The sequence below is a fragment of the Urocitellus parryii genome, chromosome 13 (genome assembly GCF_045843805.1).
Source record: "Urocitellus parryii isolate mUroPar1 chromosome 13, mUroPar1.hap1, whole genome shotgun sequence".
Classification (NCBI taxonomy): domain Eukaryota; kingdom Metazoa; phylum Chordata; class Mammalia; order Rodentia; family Sciuridae; genus Urocitellus; species Urocitellus parryii.
Window position 1 is genome coordinate 57,613,278 of NC_135543.1, and position 22,708 is coordinate 57,635,985.

General features: G+C 41.2%; 2 protein-coding genes across 2 annotated transcripts in view; one reads left to right on the top strand and one right to left on the bottom strand.

Moving 5' to 3' along the window:
* Positions 1 to 22,708, top strand: part of Mtcl1 (microtubule crosslinking factor 1) — a 127,149-nt gene that overhangs the window by 91,911 nt on the left and 12,530 nt on the right. Inside the window, exons 9-12 of the mRNA XM_026412208.2 lie at positions 802 to 999; positions 9,343 to 9,510; positions 16,827 to 17,081; positions 21,927 to 22,223. Coding sequence (XP_026267993.2) covers positions 802 to 999; positions 9,343 to 9,510; positions 16,827 to 17,081; positions 21,927 to 22,223 — 918 coding nt within the window. The remainder of the gene's footprint in view (positions 1 to 801; positions 1,000 to 9,342; positions 9,511 to 16,826; positions 17,082 to 21,926; positions 22,224 to 22,708) is intronic.
* Positions 14,482 to 15,683, bottom strand: LOC113199304 (N-ribosyldihydronicotinamide:quinone dehydrogenase 2). Its single transcript, XM_077792329.1, has one exon. It carries the CDS (start codon positions 15,137 to 15,139, stop codon positions 14,558 to 14,560), a length of 582 nt encoding a protein of 193 aa, XP_077648455.1. The 5' UTR covers positions 15,140 to 15,683; the 3' UTR covers positions 14,482 to 14,557.

Sequence of the window (22,708 nt, forward strand, 5' to 3'; positions counted from 1 at the left end):
GACAGGGAAAACCTTTGCTAGGAAAGGCTAGAAGTAAGGTTTCCTGTTGGTCAATACTATAGAATTCCTCTAATTTATAAAATTATAGCTAGAAGCAATACTAATTTATAAGAAGTAAAATGTCTCATTAACCTTTTCTAATAAATGGGTCACCCACACTATGCCATTTAAATGGAAGAGGGGTCAATGAGAGAAATAGCCAAAATGAGCATCTTAGGGAAAATAGGCAAAGGAGGAAAGAACTTAATCCATTAAGCGGATAGTTAGCCTCAAACAATAGTTTCAATAGTCCCAACCACTTCAGGAGGCTGAGGCAGAATGATCCCTTGAAACCAGAAATTCAAGGCCAGGCTGGGCAATACAGTGAGACCCCATTAAAAAAGAATCAGGCTGGGATTGTAGCTCAGTGGTATAGGGCTTGCTTGCCTAGAATATGTGAGGCACTGGGTTTGATCCTCAGTACCACATAAAAATAAAATAAAGGTATTGTGTTCATCTACAACTAAAAAATAAATTAGCCAGGTGCAGTGGCTCACATCTGTAATCCCAGTGGCTTAGGAGGCTGATGCGGGAGAATCTCAAGTTCAAAGCCAGCCTCAGCAACTTAGCAATGCCCTAAGCAACTTAGTGAGACACTCTCTCAAAATAAAAAAATTAATAAATAAAACAGGCTGACGATGTGGCTCAGTGTTAAAGCACCTCTGGGTTCATTCCCTGATTACATACATACACACACAAAATCAGACTGTATTGCAAAAGGATGAGGGCAAAGCTATGATCATCATATGCTACTCATTTCAGGGTGAGCATCCAGAGACCCTCTCTGAGCTTGGTGAGCTTGGAGTCAAGGGGAATCACCAAGTGGATGGACCAGACCAAGATGATGGTGACCAAGGCTCTGGCTTTCCAGTGGGGGAGTGTTCCCCACATGTCCCCGTGCAGCTTGGTGATCATGGATCACGGCTACAGGCTGTGGATGGGGGACCACTCCACAGGCAGGTGGGTGTCTAGATCAAACCCATCCTTCTGTCTACCCCTGGGAAAGGAGACTCCCCAAGTCACATTTGTGCCATCTTATTACAAGTTCCCAAGTCTGGTGTTCGTGGTAGCAGGAAAGTCCTCTGACTCTGGCCCCCTGCTGCTGTTTGTGATGCTGGATTTTTGCTATGAATCAGATTGTTCAGCTTTTTATCTTAGTATCAGCCCATTAATTCATCTGTCTTACCCATATAAATAAGGGTAGTAGTCAGATCAGATCAATAGAATCCAGCAAATATATCATAGGAGGAAAAAATTTATAGAATCATCTTGGACTTTTAAAATTGACCATTCTTGCAAGGAATTGAGAACACTGAATACAATGCTTCTATCACAGCCAGAGAAAGAACTTCCAGGGCTTTTTTTACTGTCATTAGCTAAACAGCAATTGCCAACATCACTGAATTGACAACATAATTTGTAAGGAAAAAAAGAAAAATGTTTTTTAATTTAAATTCTCAACTTATATAAAGTCTTTCAAGTTCTCTTTGGCCACTCGAAACATAATGCTCCAAATAAAAATATTTGATGAACTCTTGAAAAAAATGAAAGCATATACCAAAAGAGGTGGTATCACAGTATTATTCAGTAATTATAAAGTGTTTCTGAGCCCCACAGAAATAGACCCTGTTTTATAAACCAAAAGATACTACTGATAACATATAATGTTTTTTTTTTTTTCATTTTTCTACCAAATGGCAGCTATAGTAGATTTGGAAGATTGAGGTCTTGAGAGGAATTGAGAGACCCTGTAGTAAAGCTCTCTCACTCTTGGACTTTGAGTCCCTCTGACCCAACTTTTCTTCTTAGAGGGCTTGGACAGCCAAGCCAGAGCTCCTGTGCCACCCCCGAGCCCCCCAGGGTGTCTGTGTCCTGGGGTGAGGACACAGCCTACTGGACTGGACCCTGGGCATTGGGTGCGGCCTCAGCCTCAGGCATTTCTGAGCACTCCCTCTATGCTGGGTTCTGTAGCTGCTGTTCCTCTCACTCAAGCCTCCTCCGCCCAGAGCCACTGTGGGTCAAGTGGGAGGAGGTTGTCATCAGGACTTTGGCCCAGATCCAGATGAGGAAAGCTGTGATGTTCTGAGTCCAGATATAGGGGGAATTTGGGGTTTTCTCCCCAACTGCTCTCTCTCCATATATAAATCATATTTCATACCAAAACAGCTATTTCCCTTGTACACGTATTCACCTTTCATTCTCCCCGAATAATGTGACTCAAGAAATGGAACAGACTTTCAAGGGAACCTTTACCCATCATCTCAGGAGGTGCATCATTATGAGGGTGTCTGTGGGGAGGTTTTAGATCATGGAAGAAGTTTTCCAGCAATGATCTAGTTAGAAACTAAAATCTTACTTTGCAAATAATGCTTTCAAATCTAGTAATTTTGTTATTTTTAAAAGATGTCAATCAGTCCGTAAAAAATATCTGTGATTAACTCAGATGGTATTCCTTGATGGCCAGTTATACATAACCTGCTGCATCTAAGACCACTTGGTGGGTGTTTCCCACACATGCATCCAAATACTTTGGGAAAGGAAAAAAATGTAACACATCTGGTTTTGTAAACAACAGTCATGGAAAATGTTACCCTTGGGGTGGAAAATAATGTAAAGTCACTCAGTTAGAACCGCCCATTCAGTATATTTTAATGTTGTTTCCCTTTGCCTCCTGTTCTTTCCAATATTAATTTTTCGTGATTGCCCTTAAAAGTGAGGCAGACATATGAGTTTCCATTACATATAGCATGCAGTAGAAGCACCCAGATGGGCTAACTGTGTAGCATCCAGATAGTCAAAATCAGGTTTGTTTTTCACTGATTCATCTGTCCACAGTAGTGAAAGCAAAGCTCTGTGTGCACAATGCCATATGTCCAAGGACAGAAGATTAATGAGCTCTACTGTAAGCGACAGCTGGTTTACTGAGAGTGAACATTCTTGATTAGAAGATTTGCCTCTCTGTTAGTGGCGTGGGTATTAGCCAGGAAGCCTGGATGCAAGAGCCAGTCCACGTGTCTTACAGACCTGCTGTGCAGAGCTGGGGCCTCTTCAGAAGCATGAGAACCTCATAAAGCATTAAACAGCTTGGGAAACAGGGCCAAATCACTTTCTCAAGGATAAATGAGCAAGTAACAAAATTTCTCAGGCCTTGGTTTTTGATTTGTGTCATATCACACATTCTCATTGTTGAATATAGTAGATGGCAACATTTATCATGTCCAGAGAGATAAAAAATAAAATTACATGTACCAGTGTACCTTGGGAACAATTCAGGGAAGATCATCAGGTTGGCAAACATTTGGCTCTATTCCCTGCTTCCCAATCTTCAGTTACATGATCTTGTGGCGGCGACCTGGTTATTCTTGAGCACGATAAGCACTTTGAGTTTGCCTCTCTACCTGAAAGAACAGAAGCCAAGAATGCACAAGAGCCATGTGGATGGTTCTCACTGTACTCCAACACACTTGCTGCTTTTTTGTTGGGCATATAAGGTCAACATTCCTAAGGCTGTTTATGCATTTTTTACTTCTTAGTAATTCCTGAAGGTTAGGGTTTTTAACTCAGGTGATTCATGGTGCTGCAATTGTGACCCTATGGTTCTGACAACTAGTCTTCCTGGCATTAAGTTAATTAGAAGATAATTTACTTTTTCATTCAAGAATGTGACATACATAATGAGCTGAGGTTGTGGCTCAGTGGTAGAACACTTTCCTAACATGTTTGAGGCACTGGGTTCAATTCGCAGCACTACATATAAATAAATAAATAAATAAAATAAAGGTTCATTGACAACAAAAAAAAAATTTTAAAAAGAATGTGACATACTATTCTTAATTAAAACAAATAAGTGTAAAATGAAGAACCTAACATAAAATTCATAGCCTGGGCTAAAGGAATGATGTTTCATATCTGTCATCTGCTACTGGTCACTGAAGCATCTCATCCAGTCCAATCTCAGGGCTGAGTAGAATCTGAATGCCTGAGTAGAATCTTGTCCCTAACCTAGGGCTCGGCTGCAGTGTTGGTACCTGGAGGGGCTGCCCTGAAAGTCAGCCCTGTCCTCAGGCCACAGAACCTTTGGTTTCCTGGTCCTGGACCTTGCCCAGCTCCAGTACAAGCAGTGTGACTTTCTGGCTGTCTTCCTCCCCTCTTTCTATGTTACAGAAGATTTAAAAAACAACTTCCTTAAAGATCTCTTCTGTCAAATGAGGCCTGTATGTCAGAACTGTGAACTTCCCTGATTTTTTTTTTTTAATAAGAAAGCTCTCCTCTTGAGTCCAGATAGCATTTGCATTTCCATTTTGCATGGTATACCATTGTTACTTCTTTGGACTCCTCAGCTTTACAGCCTCACCTAGGAGACATGCCAGGGAACCAGACCAGAGCTCATAATTGTGAAACACATGATTTAAAGTTTTTTTTTCTTCTTCCATATTTTTTATTGGTGCATTATAGATGTACATAATACAATACTTGATTTTGCTATGAATTTATTAATATTTCTATGACTCTGCAAATTGCACAAGCATAGATAAAAATTCATATGTACCTGAGGGTATTCTCTTTGCCCTTCATCCTGCCTTCCAGAGTTAACCACAGCTGGCTGTTTACAATATACTTTCCAAAGTGGTAAAGCTTTAAGTCTTGCTAAGAATTGATTTCTTCCCAAAGGGCCATCTGATTTTCATCAGACCTTCCCTGATTTCTTAGGCCTGTGAGCTGATGACTCAATGTTTATAAAGTATTTAACATGTACTACACTAATTCTTTCACATACCATATTTGTTCTTGGTGAAAATTATGAAGAACACAGGCACAGAGCCCTCCTGAATGGTACCCTGGGCACATTCTTGCCCAGAGGGTAAAGGACTTTTGTACATAAATGAAACTATCATTCCTGAAAACTTCCATCACAGATTATATTTTCAGGGTCAGTCTTAAATGGCCCATTCTCTTTTATCTGTAGGGGGAATATTGGTTTTAGAAAAGAATCTTAAAATTAGTCTGAATATAACAGTGAAGGTAAGAAGGACAAATTGCTTGTTTATAAAAATGTTGCTGGATGTGTGAATGTTTCTGGCTAATCTCAAGGTGAAAGTCTTGGGTAAAGGTCTTTTCTCAGCTTTCTGCTCATGAGGAGTTGTCTTTACTGAATGCTGCATAAAATCCCCCTCTTTTGTGTATCAAGCAGAACTATGCATGCATGGTTGGGGATCAGGGCAGCTACTGTAGCACTACAGAATTCCCCTGCCTGTGTGGGATAACATAAGTAGGAGGCTGAGGCCATTAACTCTATTTTATGACTGGCTTTTTGTGGGTCAACCATAGCAGCAGGTCAATATGTCTATTTTAACTTTAGATTAAACCTGCCTCCAAAGTTAATGGATCTGAGGCAAGCCAAGTAGAGCTAATGGTGGTATGATTACATCTGATGCACATCTTAGAAATCTATGAGTCTGAAAAATAGCTGGCATTGTATCACAAATATATGGGCATATTTCCTTATCTAATACTCCCCTTTTACTTTCTATGAATAATTTTTACTGTAGACTTGAATAGCAGTCTGATTGTTTGAAAGCCAGTTTTGAACTTGTTATAAAGTGTGACACATTATAGTGCAGCAAAGCTCCTGATCTCAATTTTAGGATTATTTTAAGCCTTACCCAAGAGAGATGAGCCACCAAGGGCAGAAATGCCTTTAGAGAAGGAAATGGTGAAGCCTTTGCTAGAAAACCAATCAGCTGATCTGTGAAGAGATTGGAAAGTTGTGTTTTTGAGTTGAACCTTACCTGTACTTCACAAATGTACAAGCCAAAAGGTTGCACAGCTGGGCCTCTGGCACAGAAGGTTCTGAAAGCTCCATATCCAAGATGATTTTCAGTATTAAAAAAAATCTAAGTGGGCCTGAGTCTTAATTTGATTCCTGACTTGATTTTGGTCATCATTTTACCCATTGCCTGGCCCAGCAAGGGGCACCACTAGGGGAAAAAATGAATAAAGTGACCTTTCAACATTTTTTTAAGATAGCTTACTATTATTTCCCTTGATATAGGAAATGAAATTAGTTTCATAGAGATTAGATGGCTTTTCTAAGGCAAAGTTAAAAGAAAAACCTTGGCAAGGTATAATGTCAGAATTTGAATATTCCAGGGTTGGTTTGTCTGGCCTTAGTGGAGACGGGCCTAAATTGTGGTCCAGGCTCTTATCTCCTTAACAGAGACCTTGGTAATCCCTGAGTCACTAGAAATAGTTTTTCTTTTGCAAAACAGGGAGCATGACAGTTTGCACCCCGTATTGAGGTGAATTGTAAATAAGGTCCTATAGGTAAATAACTGAGCAAAATTTCTGGCACATAGGAAATAATATTAGTGATCCTGGTTACTGTTTATATATATATATATATATATATATATATATATATATATATATAATGTATATATAAATTTTTTAGAAGAATTGTGCTCACCCATGGCTCATTATGGTCTCTAGAACTATTAACCCAAACATCGATTCTGACTGTTGTGCATTCACAGTAGAAGTTGCCCTGAATTCCTGCATGTCACACACTGCTCCTGGGTGATTATGATAACAAATACCAGTAGCGTGGATGCTCTGGGCTCTTATTCTATTTGGCATCTTTCCTCAAAGCAATTTTGGAGCTCATTCTATGTAGATTAATATTGTCTTGGGATCTTAGGATACTCTGACCTAAATGTGCATAAATTTTATTGAATCTGATATCTACTAATACCAAAAATGTATTCAATAAAATTTATGACCTAAATGTGCGTAAATTTTATTGAATCTGATATCTATTAATACCAAAAAGTACTTGCTTTGCATCCAGAGAAACTAAAATTTTAATTTGCCAAAGGACTATAAAGTTCTGATTCTAATGTTATTAGCAGTCACGTGATATAGGGACTAAGAATAGCACATATTGAACCATATATGGATTGGGATTCATAGAAAGTTATTGATTATGTGTAAGAATGTATTATGTGTGGTTCTCTACTTTCTCTTTGGTGAAAATTAGATGACAGCCCCAAAGACTGGATCAAATTTATTTTCATTATTTTATGTTTTAAATTCTTTTGATGCAAAAAGTATTGATTTTTATGATGGAAATATTAAGAAAATATCATAAAATGCAAGTTTTTTTATCAAATTCTCTGAGAAGATGTACATTTCTAAGAAGAGTGTCAAAACACCTCTATCAATTGCATTTATATAATTTTGGGTTTTTTTATACTTTTATGTTTTTCGATATTCTTGGTGTGGAATTCTGAAAAACTGTTCTGCATTTAGGTTTCACACAGTTCATGAGCCTCTATCTTCTTGAGTGTAGTGGTAACTTATTTATACTCAAATGGTTGGAAGGATTGTAGGATCCTTAGAAGGTTCTCTGTCTGATGAAATTTTCAAATGATAACTTATTTGTGCTCTTACTGCCTTTTTTTCTGAGTAAAAATTTTTGTTCAAGATGAGAAAAACTCAAGAGCAATGAATACTAACAAATAGGCTTTTCTTCTCCATCACAGGTCTACTCTATCTGATATTATTTTTTAAAGAAAGAGAGGAGAGAGAGAGAGAAGAAGAAGAGAAGAGAATTTTTTTTTTACTATTTATTTTTTAGTTATTGGCAGACACCACATCTTTGTTTGTATGTGTTGCTGAGGATCGAACCCGGGCCACACGCATGCCAGGCGAGCGCGCTACCGCTTGAGCCACATCCCTAGCCCTCTATCTGATATTATAACTTTAAATTACAAGGACAACTACAGAGTTTTCAGTTAATTTGCTTATATTAAGTAATTTTCTAGTCTACCTGTATTTAAATCTAAACATATCCCAGGTATCATAAATTCTTCTCATATTTGTATAGCCTTTTTTGTGTGTGTGTTGAGGGGATCAGCTAGATTGTTTTAGAAGGACTAAGAAGACTTGTGAGCATGCAGGATCTGAGCTGGACCCCGTGCCCTTGCTAAATGGGGCAGTGAGGTTCACTGAGGATGGGGTTCTGCCTGAGAATGTGTGCTCTGTCTTGTTGAAATTGAGCTTGTCTGCATGCAACCGGACTTAGAGAGCTTTTATTCCTCCTGCTTCATAAGTGAGCCAAACAAGAATGTCCTGGGAGCCCAGGACACACTCTGGTGCTTTCTGCTTGAGACAAGAGGCCCACATGGTCTATATTAACAGGGAATCATAATTGACTCAGTGTATTTAATTCATTTGGATAAACCTTTCTAATATAATGCCTATGCTGGCACAAATTAAGATAGAAATCATGGTTTTGAAATTTACCTTCAAAGGGCTGGACAGGTCTTAGGAAATATGTCTTTTATGTGAGATAAACAGGTCGATAATAAAAACCCATTCTCCATTGACCAGACATGTCTGCATGCTTAACCTGAGCCAAGGATTGTGCAGAACACTGGAGATGTGGGGGTGGGTCAGGGCTGCCTTTCCCTCAGATACATACAGAAGTGGTAATGGTGGTGGGACAGGAACAAGATGAGCAAGTAGAGGTGGTTGTCATTCATGAGATTGGTGAGACCAGTGCAGAGTACTAAGGCAGAAAGGGGAAGGCTAGTAATTCAGTCTCAGGGGACCACAACAAAGCCTGCAGAAAGCAGGGTAAGCATTTTACTGTTGGTTCTAATTGTGATCCATCCAAAGTACCCTCCCAACCTCATGCCATGCTTGTCGCTGATAAAACAGTTTTGTGACCACAGTCCAAGTATGGCCACCCTATAAATATAGGAGTAACTAGGCCTTCATGAATTCACTTCTAGTCTGACAGCCGTCACTAGAGTGAAAGCATGTATGGAGGAGAGTATGGATCTTGTATGGAAGGATCTTCTTATGTCCGCAATCCCATGGCAGAGCAGCAGGCACAACTCAGTTCTAGATGTCTGAAGACTCATAGGGTGTCCTGGCAACCCTGGCTTTAGAGCCACCTGTGATTTTCTGCCGTTTCCTCATTTCTGCCCCTTGGGGCCCTGGGTACCTCTCTGCTTCAGGTGCCCACAGCATTGGCCTAAGTTTCAGCCCCTGAATGCAGCATGGTACAGGCGAAGCCTTCCCTCAGCCTCTTCTGATCCAGCAGTCCCCAGGAGACCAATGGCCAGCAGTGAGATCCTTTGCTCTCACCTAAGTGTAGACCACCCACCCACCCTGCACTCTCTGCCAGCAGCACCTGGGAAGCAGCCCCAGGGCCCATTGGCTGCGAGAGTCTCTCTTTTTCTAACATAATGGATGCTCTTCACTCAGGCAACTGAGCTTGACGTGCTGTTCCCACAGGTGGTGGAAAACCAGCAGCTGTTCAGCGCCCTCAAGGCCTTGCTAGAGGACTTTCGTTCGGAGCTGCGGGAAGATGAGCATGCCCGGCTGCGGCTGCAGCAGCAGTATGCCAGCGACAAGGCCGCCTGGGACATGGAGTGGGCCATGCTCAAGTGCCGCTTGGAACAGGTACCCATCCCACTTGGGTCTCCCTGCTCCTGACCACCATGTTTCCACTGTCCTGTTAAGGATGGGTGGGGAAGAAGCACAGATTGGGCTCCCATGATAGCCCTAATCCAGGAGAAAGGAGAGGAATGGCTACTTGTGGCCTCCTTAAATTTAGTGCCCAACCTTTCCCAGGCCCCTCATGTTTCTTAATATCCCCATCCTCAAGCATGAAACACAGCCTCCACTAAGGAGCATTTATCATAGCTTTATTCATCCATTCTGCACTCAACAAGGTTGTAGGGCTCACCATAGGAGGATGACCAGTTTGAAGTTGTCATCATGCTGAGCTGACATAAATCTAGACGGGAGAAAGCAGGAGCAGACTGTGGTTTAGTGATCTCTGAGAAAGGTGAACAAATCCTAGTCCTTTAGATTTTCCAAAATATTGGAAAGAGCTTGTAGACCTTCCATTGCATGCCCTTGGAAGCCCCATCAGTTCCTATCTCCTTTTTACATCAAAGGAAACCGAGGCCCAGAAGAAACAACTTGCCTCAGATCTCAGAGCCATATAGTACTGCAGGAGCCCAAGTGTCCTGCAACCTCTGAGATTTCATACCCCAGCCTACAGAGTTAAGATCAAACAACAAGAGACAGCCTTTCTTAAGTGTTTCTTCCCTGGAAATCCTTTAAAGTTAGATGTTTCCTATAGTGTGCTGCTCATAGTCTCATTCAGCTCCTTGAATATGAGGAGGGAAGGAAGAATTGTATATCTGTGATCATCTATTTCCTAGGCTCTGTTTGGAGGCAAACCATAAAGTCAATAAAATTTTATAGGAATTGGCTCAGTCATGAAAGAAAAAAAAAAAAGGAGACATCTTTTGTTCAGTCTTGATAAAAGACAAAAAGGGTCTTTCATGTCCCCAACTCTCTTGGTGCCTACATGTTCACCTGCACTGCCACCTGGCCCCAGGTACCCACAGTTCACCTACATTGTCACCTGACCCCAGCGACAGTGAGGTTGGGCTAACAGCCCTGTGTGGAGCCAGGGACACAATATTCCAGGTCAGACCCATCAGGTGTTAGAGCCATGAGCTGGTGTGGCTACTGTCCATTGCTGGTAGGGGATGCTCACTGGATGCTCTATTTATCTTAGTACACAGCATGCAGAGTCAGCCGTGGAGGAGAAATGAGTAAGCATGCTCTCTGATTAGCTGCCTTTAAACCTATTTAAAGATATATGCTGGGGGTAAAGGGTGCTAAATATTTTCAGTGTAGCTAAAGAAGGGAGATATAATCTTTGATGCAAGCCAGTTTCAAAACATTTCATCTTTGTTTTAGAGCAACCTGGTATCTGCCCACGTATTTGCTACAAACAAAGCCTCAGGGAGAGTCACCACACAGCAAGAAACAAAGCTAGGGCTTCAAACCTAGAAGGCAGTGGTACTAGGTAGAGCTCTTCTTCTGTCCAAATTGTTTAGGAAGTTTCTTCAACATGTGAAGCCCAAGAAGCAATGCATGTGGGCTAGGGCTAGTCCATATGTATTCATCCCATCTTGACCCACATCTACTTACATGTAAAACAGTTTAATTCTAAAATTTAATATATTCTTTCTGTGGAGCCCATCTTATGTCAGTTCCCAAATTGGTGATTGTTTTAACTGACATCTAAGTCAGACCTTGTTCCAGCTGCTGAGGATTCAGCAATAATACCACATTCCTCAAAGGGGCTTCCAGCAGTGAGGCTATTGTTCATAGTGGTACAGAAAGTACCTGCTTGCTTGTGCATGGCCCATGGGGAACTGGAGCAAGCAGGCCACACACCTCAGCTTGAGGCTCAAGGAACGTCACTGGTGTAGGTGCTGAGAATGAATCAGAAAGGATGGCTGGCAGTTGCTGCATGCAGAAGGAGAATGAGGTTTATTATTATTATTATTATTATTATTATTATTACAAGCAAAAAAGGGACAACATGAAGAAGGGAATGTGGCTCATTTGAGGAGCTCAGATATGAGGAGGAAAGAAGAGTGTTGAAAGAAATGATAACTGAAATCTCAAGTTTTCTCATGGAAGTTTAGATTTCTTTTTAAAAAAGATTACTGCAGCTTCAAGGTAGATCGTGAATTAGAAACCATTAGAGTTGGATGGATTAACCGGGGGTCTATAGATTGAGATCAGGGAACTGCTGAACTAGAACAAGAAAAAGGTTTTTTTGGTTTTGTTTTGTTTTTTAATGGTGCTGAGGATTGAACCCACGCTCTCCTGTATGCTCTGTCACTGAGCTACACCCCTAACTTTTTGATGCATCTTTACATTCACTAAACCCTCACTAAAATTTAGTGTACTCTCTGAATATAAATGTAGGCAACAGGCCTGTAGAAATCACAGGTCTTTTCATTTCATATTTCAGTTATTGTGGTAATGAGGAGACCTTTGGCTTCAAAGGTCTAGGAACAGTAGAACAGGTGAGAAATGGTGTTACTTTAAAGAAAACAGTAACCATAAAAGTGGAAATGAGGGTGCGATTAAAAGGAAAAAAATAAATAAAAAATAGAAAGTAGCAGGACCTGATGACCCATTAAGTAGATGCCGTGGAGTGGCAAGCAGCTAGCAGGCTCTTGGGTTTCTAGTGTGGGTACCTGAGTGATAGTGCTCTTCACCAAGACAGGGACCAGGGAGAGAAGACAGTTGAGCTGGAGAAGGAAGAGACTGGATTTGAAGGGTCTACCTTGATAAGTAAAGGGAAATAGCAGGCCAGGCTAAAGATATATGTATGGTCATGGATCATTAAACAACAGGAACGCATACTGAGAAATTTGTCATTATGAGATGTCCTCGTATGAATATCATAGAATATTCTTAGACAAACTAAGATGTCTGTTCTTCGTTGGCAATAGCATCTCACAAGAACACTGTAGTTCTTGTAGTCTGTTGTTGACTGAAATGTCTTCATGTGATTCATGGCTGCACCTGAGAATAAATAGGTGGTAGTTGAAATCATGGCTGTGAGTGGAATCCCCAGAACCATGCAGAATAAGAGAGGCTCAAAGAAGGAACTTGAAATAGCAGCCAGAAGAATGAGCAACCAGAGAAATCTATGGAAATCCAGGAACAAATGTTGTCCCAGAACCCAAGAGAAGAGAGGCCACAGAATTCGATGGTGTTCGACACAGATGCTTTGGAGAGGTCGGGATGGATAAGAGCTAAGAGAGTTTTGTTGAACTGATAATTAGGATGTCACTGGAAAAGTTAACAGCAGTCCTCACTGGATTCTGGGGCTGATGCAGGTTATAATGCAAGGGGAGTAAAGAAGAAAGAGGGCAGCCTCTTACGTGAAAGGAGATGGTCATGGGAGTATGCTGTCTTATTTTTAGAAGTCAAGGGGGACTTTATTGTGTGGGGTTATCAAAGACAATAGGATTCATAAGTCAGCTGCTGGGTTGGGATCTGAGCAGAGATGAGCAGGGAAATGAGGAGTTCTGATACAGAGGAGTTTGCTGTCACCGTGTCTGTGAGCAGGTTAGCAGAAGTCATTTGCTGTCGTGGAACGGTAACTGCTTGAGGAGATGCCAAAGAGGAAGAGCTGACTGCTAGAGAGCACTTGGGATCTGTCTGCAAAAGCATCAGCACCACGTCTTTCACTTTGGCTTATATGGATTGCTCAGAGAGAGCTGTAGTAAATTGAAATTCTATGGAAGTGCATGCTTCCTAATTATCTTCTGGCTAATTGTGAATGTTTGGCCCCTATTTTGTTTCTGTATTATCTTTCTACTGGAAAGAAAAGTATCATCACCACCACTACCACCACCACCCCACCACCTGCACATTCACATTTTATAACCAACTGATCAAGAGCATCCATTGGTTCTGCTCTTCACCTCCATCTGTCACTATCCCAGCCTGTCACTGTCCCACTGTTATTGTCCTCCTCAGGAGTTTGCCTGCCCCACCCAGCCCCAGGCCTCAGACTCCCTCTGTTCCTCTTTACGCAGGCCAGAGTCCCACTCAGATTCAAAGGGAAAGCAGCATGAAGTTCTTGCCTTTATTACAGAGTTGAGGCTCTTTGTTTGTTCTCTCCCCACACATCCCTTGTGGGCAAGAACTTGCTGTTAAACTGACCAAATCCTTAGCAACCTGATACCAGCAGATGGGCTTTCTGAATAATACTGGCTAGCTGAAGTCTTTAAGCAACTGATTTCAAAATAGTTGAAAGTATCTGTTTAGACATAGATAATAAGCTATTAAGTGGTTTTAGTAGGGCTTTGAATAGCTTCATGTATGAATAATGAAAGGAAGTCGATTTAATTTGCAGCGTTTACTGGTGACATTAACTCATAGCTAAAATTAAAGAAAACCCACCCGTTTCTAGTTTCAACTCTGTTAATAACTGACCACGTTTTTAGGAAAGTCCTTTAAGACCTTTTGGCTTCTATTTCTTTATTAGTGAATTAGGAATAAGGTCATCCTACAGGATTGCTGTAGAACCAAATGGGGAAATATATGGAAATATATGTAAAAAGCCCTTTATTTAGAAAGCATAAAGCTATAATATTTTAAAATTTTGCATTTAACAAATATAAGAGGTAGTTTTTATTAGTATAAAAACAAGGCACACAACAGCAGGCCCAGGTCCTTCCTCCTGTCCTTTATGCTGTTACCATCATAATTTACTTCTACTTATTCTTTGAACACACTGTGCATTACAACTATTTTTGTTTCAGTTAGTGATGTTTAAAAGCAATTACAAAGAAGGAGAAAATGAGTTTTATACTTACATCTATTTACGCCAATTCCATTGCCTGTTCTTTGGGTAAATCAAAGCATCTGTTGATATCATATTCCTTCTTTTTTTTTTAATTTTTCAATATTTATTTTTTAGTTCTTGGCGGACACAACATCTTTATTTTATTTTTATGTTGTGCTGAGGATCGAACCCAGCGACCCGCGTGCCAGGCAAGCGCGCTACCGCTTGAGCCACATCCCCAGCCCCTAATTTTATTTTTGACAGTACCATCTCCTTGCATGTATTCTTAGCTGCATCTCGCACATGATATACATGGGACACACAGTGTTATTCCCCAAAATACCAAGGGGCTGTGCAGCGGATGGGCTCTTCCTCCCAGATGCTCTTTAATTGTTGGGCCCAAGATGCCACCATTGCTTTTCTTTCTTCTTCTGATGAAAACTCAGGAGCAAAACTGATCTGAGGGGCAAGAATTTTAAATCCACAGAAGTGCAAAGTGCCATGCTGGAGTGGCCACAGAAAGTACCGAACATCTCCACTGACCCCTGCTTTTGAGTACATCTCGGCTGTGCCTCCTGTGGTTAAGGAAAGGAGGGCTAGTTTATCCTTGAAAAAACCAGAATCATAGAACCTTGTGATGTCGAAGGCGAACCCTTGGCACAGCACCCTGTCCATCCAGCCCTTCAGGATAGCCGGCTCGCTGAAGCAGTACAGCGGAAACTGGAATATCACGAGATCAGCTTCCTGCAGCTTTTTCTGCTCCTCAGCGATGTCACTGGTTAGACAGTTTTTCTTGTAGGCTTCATAGGCTTCCACCCCATAACTGAAGACCTCAGGATTAGAAAGGTCACCAGTGATATCTTTCCTTGTGGCCCTTGGCTCAAAGTTCATGGCATACAAATCAGACATGGTGACGGTGCATCCCTGCTGGCTCAATTCATCCACTGCCACTTTCTTCAAGGAGCCATTGAAAGACTTGGGTTCTTGGTGTGCATAGACAATGAGCACTTTCTTACCAGGAGAATGGGTGTGAATGAAATCCTGCACCAATGTTTCTCAATGAGGGGCAGTGTTGCCTGTCAGAGGATATTTCCCAATTCCAGAACCATTTCCGGTTGTCACTGGTGGGGGCAGGCAGTCACTGGACTCTGCTAAACATTCTACAAGGCACAGGGATCTCCCCACAACAAAGGATTATGTGGCCCCAGACATCGGTAGTGCCAAGTTCGAAACATCCAAATCTGCCATGCTGGAGGAAGAGGGATTTTTTTTCTCTGATTTGGTGTGGCGGCCCCAGGCTTTCAGGTGCAGTCACTCTCTTTGGTGATCCCAATAATTCTCTGGCCAGCGCGCCCTGGTAAGCGGCGGAAGGGCTCGCACGTCTGCATCCTTGAAAGGACACTCCTTGTCCGCGCCAGCTTCCAACTACCCAACCTTGCCCTCGCACGCTCCACTCGCTTTACCGCCGCGGCTGCGCTCTGGAATCCCCGAACCCCTTCCAACGCGGCGTGGAGGCGCCCCCATATTCCTTCTGTCTAAGGAATTTCCTCTGCCATTTCTTGGAGTGCAGGTCTTCTGACAAGTATTTTTTTTCCCCATTTTTGTTTGTTTGGAAGTATTTTTCCTTTGTTTTTGAAGTATGTTATATCTGGGTATAGAATTCTATCTAGCTTGACCAGCAGTAAAGGATGTCACTCCATCATCCTCTGACTTGCATAATTTCTGATGAGAAGTCTTTTGTAATTCTCCTTTGAGAACAGGCAGAGTATAGACTGTTTAGTGGTCATGGAAATCAAAAGTATTCAGATAAAAAGAAAATTGGGCTATTTAAAAAAATTTTTTGTTTAGATGTTGATGGACCTTTATTTTATTCATTTATTTATATGTGGTGCTGAGAATCAAACCCAGGGCCTCACACATGCTAGGCAAGTGCTCTACCACTGAGCCAAAACCCCAGCCCCAAATTGGGCTATTTTATGATTCTTGTTACATCATGATGTTTCATGGACATCCAGGGAAAGAAGGACAAATACTAGACTCTCTACCATTAGAGACCTATACCTATGCCCTAAGCTCTATTTCCTTTCTACCTCACGTGTCTTTTTCTCTGTCAGCCTTTAAAAGTTTCTCTTTATTTTTCACCAGTTTAAATACATAAGATGTAAATAGACATTTTGTTTGTTTCTGGTATTTAGCGTCCTGGGTGTTTGACAAATACTATCTGAAGACTATTAGGTTCCATTGCTGTCCCATCCCTAGGTTCCATCTAGGGATTAAGGAGATAGGGACAGACATGATACTTGCTATTATAGATCTGTACAGACAAGAGATGGTGGTGACTTAGGCTGGGAAGGGAGCTGAGAAGGCAACCATAGGAAGGTACATGGGCTGGCTGATCAACATTCTGTGTGATTCTCTGTGTCAGAGGTTCTTAATTCAGACTTTAAAAACGGTATTTGTTTCTTCCATGGGTTTTGGTCCAGTATTGGTTTAAGCATGTTTCCAGGGATCATATGTAAATATGCTGAACCTCTTTTCACCCTTTAATGCCAGACTGGTCAGGGAAATGAGTTCCTGAGCCTTTTCTCTTTGACAGCTGGAAGAAAAGACTGAGAAGAACTTAGGAGAGCTTGACTCCTCCACCGAGAGCAAAGGGGCCTTGAAGAAGGAGAGGGAGGTGCACCAGAAGCTTCTGGCTGACAGCCATGGCCTGGTTATGGACCTGCGCTGGCAGATTCATCACAGTGAGAAGAACTGGAACCGAGAGAAGGTAGAACTTCTCGATCGCCTGGACAGGGACCGTCAGGAATGGGAGCGGCAGAAGAAGGATCTCTTGTGGAAGATAGAACAGGTAAGCACACACCCCAGATACCAAGGAACAGGCAGGGTATGGACGGCTCTATGGTCCTGGAAATCAAGAGTACTCAGAGGAAAAAAAAGAAAATCAGGTTACTTTATGCTCCTCATTGCATCAGGATTTCATGAGTGTACAGAAGAAGAGGGAGAAATATCAGAATCTCTAATAGTGAAGACCTACTCCTATGCCTAGCATTTTATAGATGTTTTTTGTTGCAAATTTTATGGGCATCTTTCCTGTGTATGCAGGGGTAGAGGGTAACTTTTTAAAGGAATCTGAAAGCAAAATTTCCAACAAGGAGGTTATTTCAGGTCGTATTCAGTGATTTCTGCCAAAAAGCAAACTAATGTTTAAGTTAGCCACTAAAAATGTGGTCACAGTGACTGCTTCAGCTCAAATGGAATTGTAGTCATTAGGTAAAGAAATTGCCGAGTTAAGTTGAAAGTTAGGCTATTTGCTGTGATTGTACCTGCTGTGATTATTGCTAAGCTGTGATTAGGTAGGAGTTGAGTCAATGGAGTTAGCTGGTAGCTCATCATCTTCAGCTAAACAAACAATTGGGGCACTCAGATGAATGTGGAGGAGACGGGGAGTTGTTTTTCTACTGCCTAGATAATCAGTCCCTGCATTGCATCAGACAGAACAGTTTGCATAGTTGCGATAGTTCACAGGTGATGCACAGATTTGGTTTTCACATTACACTGATGAATATTTGGAATTTCTCCATGGCTGGATTTTTACCTAGCAAATGATTTTTTTTAGCCTATCGTATTTATAAATTCACAAGGCTTCAAGGAGATGTATTAATCAATCAGAAACTGAGATCAGGAAAAATAACCTCATTACTCCATTATAAATACACATACTGCTTGCATCTAAGTGGGACCCTTTTGAAAAGTGTGCTCTTTATATGGATAAGAGATGGTGCCTGTTACACAGGAACAATGACAAAGATAGGTTTAAACATAATGTCAGCTAGGAAGGGAAGAAGAATAGATTAAGTGGTTTAAAAAAATAAGTCCAGGAGGAAGAAAGTGCACTGCAGATAGATAGAAGCAGTTCTTCCTAGATCTGACCACTCACACTAATGAGTCACGTTGCTAATATTTGATATGGTGCCATTTCAAAATCCCCCAAATCCTACCAAGAGAAAAGTTGGCATTTTCTGTTTGGCTCAGAAATGCAGCACCTGTGAAGAGTTTTCCATATAAAATCCCAAGTGTCTGTGATCTGCTGAGTGAATTGGTCAGTTAGGTGAAAATTTCAGGGGTAGAAGTAGCATGTATTTTTACAGATATGGTCACCAATATATCATATCTAGTTTTAGTTGACTAGTGTTGCAGTAACCCCAGATAGCTTATTACCTGGGACCTTCACTCTTGACCTCTGCTCTAGGATCACTTGCCTTGTATGTCCCTCCTCTCTACTCCAGTGAAGGACATCATGTTTCTGCCATAGCCCTCTCAGTGTCTCCTTTAAGCAAGTCTTTTAGATACTTATTCCACTTTTAGGAATGCAAGTGAGACCCACCTGATGACACTGAGCTTTTGAAGTGTCAGAGACCTTAGGATGAGCTGTTCCCTTGTTTTGAGACTATATTCTGGAGAGATAAGGATGGTCAGGAGCTGAACTCCATTTCTATAACGTAGGTATTGCAACAATTGTGTTAAAGAAACAGCCTCAGAACTTCTGTCTGGGTTAATACCTTGGAATATCCCGGATCTGAGCCTGTGAGTTTCGGGCATTTACCTGCTGCTCAGACTCAGGTGACGGATCCCATTTTGTTTTAGAAGAGGATTGATTTAACACTTAGTAGAGGCTTCAGGTTCACCATGGTGGCTTTCACAAATAAGTTGAACCTTTCTTCCTAGATAGTCAACATTTTAAAATAAGATTTTATAAATCTTGGTGCCTAGTCCCAAGAGTTGGGTATAGCACGTATAGGAATTCTCTGTAAAAGGAGGACATTGGATCAAGTATGGTGTGTATATACATGTGCAAGTGTGTGCAGATTTTGTTTATCACTTACTGGGTTGTTAGTTCCCTTGACTTTGAGCTACACATTCCATAGTTAAGGAAGAAATGTAACTGAACATCCATCACAATGACTACTCTCGATATTTGACTCCTTGGTAAGCCATGTAACCTTGGCTATGATAACCTAGTACAGATGGTGAGAGAAGTCACTCTAAATCCATTTTCCACTTCTAGAACACATGTTTCATACTTGTCCAGTGTCATTAAATTCCTACATAATTTCTGCACCACATGAGGCATTTTATATGACAAATGAGTGTGGGAATGTGGTTCAGGTCCTACAATGCATTGCATCTATCTTATCCACATCTCTTGTCTCAATCCACATTTGATTGGGGTGTAGTTAACTTTGATGGAGTCACACTATATTTCTCCTTAGAATTGTTAAGTTTCCAGTTAGACATGCACATAATGTCACTTGCTGCTGTACTTGCTGTACTTACTGAGCTAAAAAGGAAAGCTCATGTGTCATCCATTCTCCTTCCAGTGATTTTCTTAAATCAGCTGCCTTTACAATGTGAAAGGCCCTTCTTTTAAAACCAGTTAACAAAGCAACCTTTTTTCTTTCAACCAGTCTGGGTAAGGTGATACTCTTGAAGGCTTATTGTGCCTCACATTATTTGAAATGCAAATCTGTTAAATTTTCTATTTGTATTAAACATTTTCTGCTGCAAGATTGCAAGTACAGGGTGCTGCCGCCTGGTTTGAAATGACTGCCCTAGGAAACCCTATCTTTTAAGGACCCATTATTCTATTACCACACTGCAGAGGCATCTTAGCCACAGATACCTCTAGCTACAACCACTCCAGTTCATTTTTAGGAAACCTAACACTTAGCAGCTTTAGTGCAAGCTGTTCCTGGCTGCCTGGGTTTATTTTTGAAATCCCACTTTACTGAGTTAGAACGCGCTTGTTCATAGCTCTCCTCTTTAGTCATTCTTTCTCCCTCTTCGCACACACCCTCAGAGCACATTTAGGCTTCCAATGTGATTCTTGCATTTTAATTCCTTGCCCAAAATAGCTTGGAGATGATCATGTGTTAAAATGAAATTGCGCTGACATGCATTAAATGAACATAATTAAAAGCTTTCCTTTTTATTTATTTTTTTTAAGAAAAGCATTTAGCATATTTAAGAGAACTGCAAAGAACTGTGTCATTGGGGAGGGGGATGAGAGGAAAGAAGGGGCTGAGCTAAACCTAGAGTGATTTGCTTGTTCCCTAATTTGACTGTGAACCTGCGTCAAAACCCTAACATTTATGCCCTGCATGCAGAATCTCCTTCTTTCTCATAAAATAAAAAGAAAACCTCAGAAATTACTAAAAACAGTGAAAGTTCTTTTGTCCCCATTATCTCTTTTGGCTTTCTTCCTGATGGCTTACAGGGCATAATTATGTCCAGCTTGTGGATAAAGGCTTGAATTAGGACTCTTAAGATGCAGTGTGTACAGATGCTTTCTTAAAAATTCATTGATCCACATTCAGAGGAGTTTTAGAATATCCTGGCACCATCTTAGCACTTTAGGACTGCAAATATTTGCTTGGTCCCCTCTCAGGTCAAATCCAAATGTCACTTTCATTATTCAGATAATTTACATATTCAGAAGATCAGGCAATCCAGGAGAGTATGTGAGCTCCTCATCCAGAAAAGACCTCAATTAGATATTCATAGGTGGAAATAGCTTCAGGTCCCAATTGTGCTTTCTGAAAGTGTTTAGTAACAGAGGCAGTGAGGCAAGACTGGAGAAAGGAAAGGAGACTGGTCAGGGTTTTTCTGGGAAGTATTTGCCTGTCTGCCTCAATAGTCTCCTGTGATTTTAAGTAGCTTCCTTTCTGAACTGCCCCTAGGAGATCTCCCAATGCTGTAAAAAAAAAAAAAAAAAGGCAGGAAAATCATTTACCTGCATGCCCCTGGCTTTTACTTGAGCTTTATAGGTGTCTGGCCCCTCTGGGCTGCACCTTGCTTGCTAACCCCTGTCTGCCTATCCCCATTTTACAGATTAGGAAACTGAGCTAAGCAGAGTTGGAACTTCACCCTGTCACCAAACAAGCAAAGCCATAAATTCATGGCTCTAGTTCACATCTTCTAAATCCTAACTTTCCTGTGCTTGCCCATTACTGCTTAAATTTATCAAGTCAGGCAAAGAAGTGTAACAAGAACATATGTGGCAGTTTTCTTCTGCATCATACCAGATCTTTAGTTGCCTTTACAGCAGAGCTTTAATCCTCTCCGGCAAAGTGGAAAGTATTTTTAATGCCAAATGATTATAACCCACTTTGATCATTCAGGTTTTACATAGGACCTTGTACCAAATGCTTTGGAAAAAGGTTAGGAAAGTTAGGAAAATCAGATGCGCCCTCAGAAGTTTTTATATCAGTGATGCTATTCTATCAAGTGTGCCTTAATCGCTGAAGGTAATTCCGAGAGAGTTCTAAACATATTTAATTTTCAAAGGACAAGTATGTAAGTCTCATGAGCATGGTGCTTAAAAGGTATGAAAAAAAACCATGTATTTTAAAATTAAGATGAAGAAAAAAATCAAAGAAATATTTGCATCAGAGTTGGCAAAAATACTTGTATGTGGTAACTGCAGACTTTTCTAGTTTTGTACTTTGTTGAAAACAGGTATGGCATTGTGTTACATTTTGAACTTAAGGTCAGAACTGTAAGAACATTTCTTTCTTGCCCAGTCTTTCAGATGGACCCACAGGTAATCCTACATTGTGTAGAAAGGATGGTCTTAGGAGGACCATCGGACTGAAAAGCAAGGCTAATTATTATCTCCATTTTTAAAACTCTCAAGTTGCAGAAAGAGAACAGTCCTCGGAGAGGTGGCAATTTCCTATGTGATCAAAAAGAAGGAAACGTCCGTTCCTTTCCCCATCAAGGAGGGCTCCGCATGCCCCGTCCCATGGCGATATGGCCCTGTGCAGACACTGACTCTATACCGTTTGAAGACCGGCCACTGTCCAAGCTGAAGGAGTCGGATAGGTGCTCTGCCAGTGAGAACCTCTATTTGGACGCCTTGTCCCTGGATGATGAGCCAGAGGAGCTGCTATCCCACAGGCCTGAGAGGGACTTCAGGAACTGCCTCCCTGAGGTCAGCCTGGCTTTCATTTACTCTCGTTAACTGCTGCAGAATGAGGGAGTTGTCCTTAGACCCAGCAGGAACCTGCCAGAGTCCCCTCCTGGCAGGCTCCAGTGACAACCTATGACCTGAGTGAAAATGAAATCTTTGCAGTGCTGAGGGTTTTGCTTGGTGGCCCTGATCCAAACTCCTGTTGTCATCTGTGGTCAGTTTAATTTTGCCACCTTGTTTCAGGTTGAGAAACACAGAGTGTCTTATGCAAAAAGAAGTCTGGAGAATAACCATGTTCCACAGAACCCAAGAGAAAGTAAAAAAATACTGGGGAAATATGTGTTTTCAACTTTTTTTGAAATCTTGGTTTTCTGATTCTAGAAAACTAATAACTGAAGAAATTCTGCATTAGAGAAATTTCCTGATGTTTGGAAATAGAAAATATCACTAAACAATAGCATACTATAACTATCTCATTCTGGACAAAGTGGGGAAAATTCTAAAAC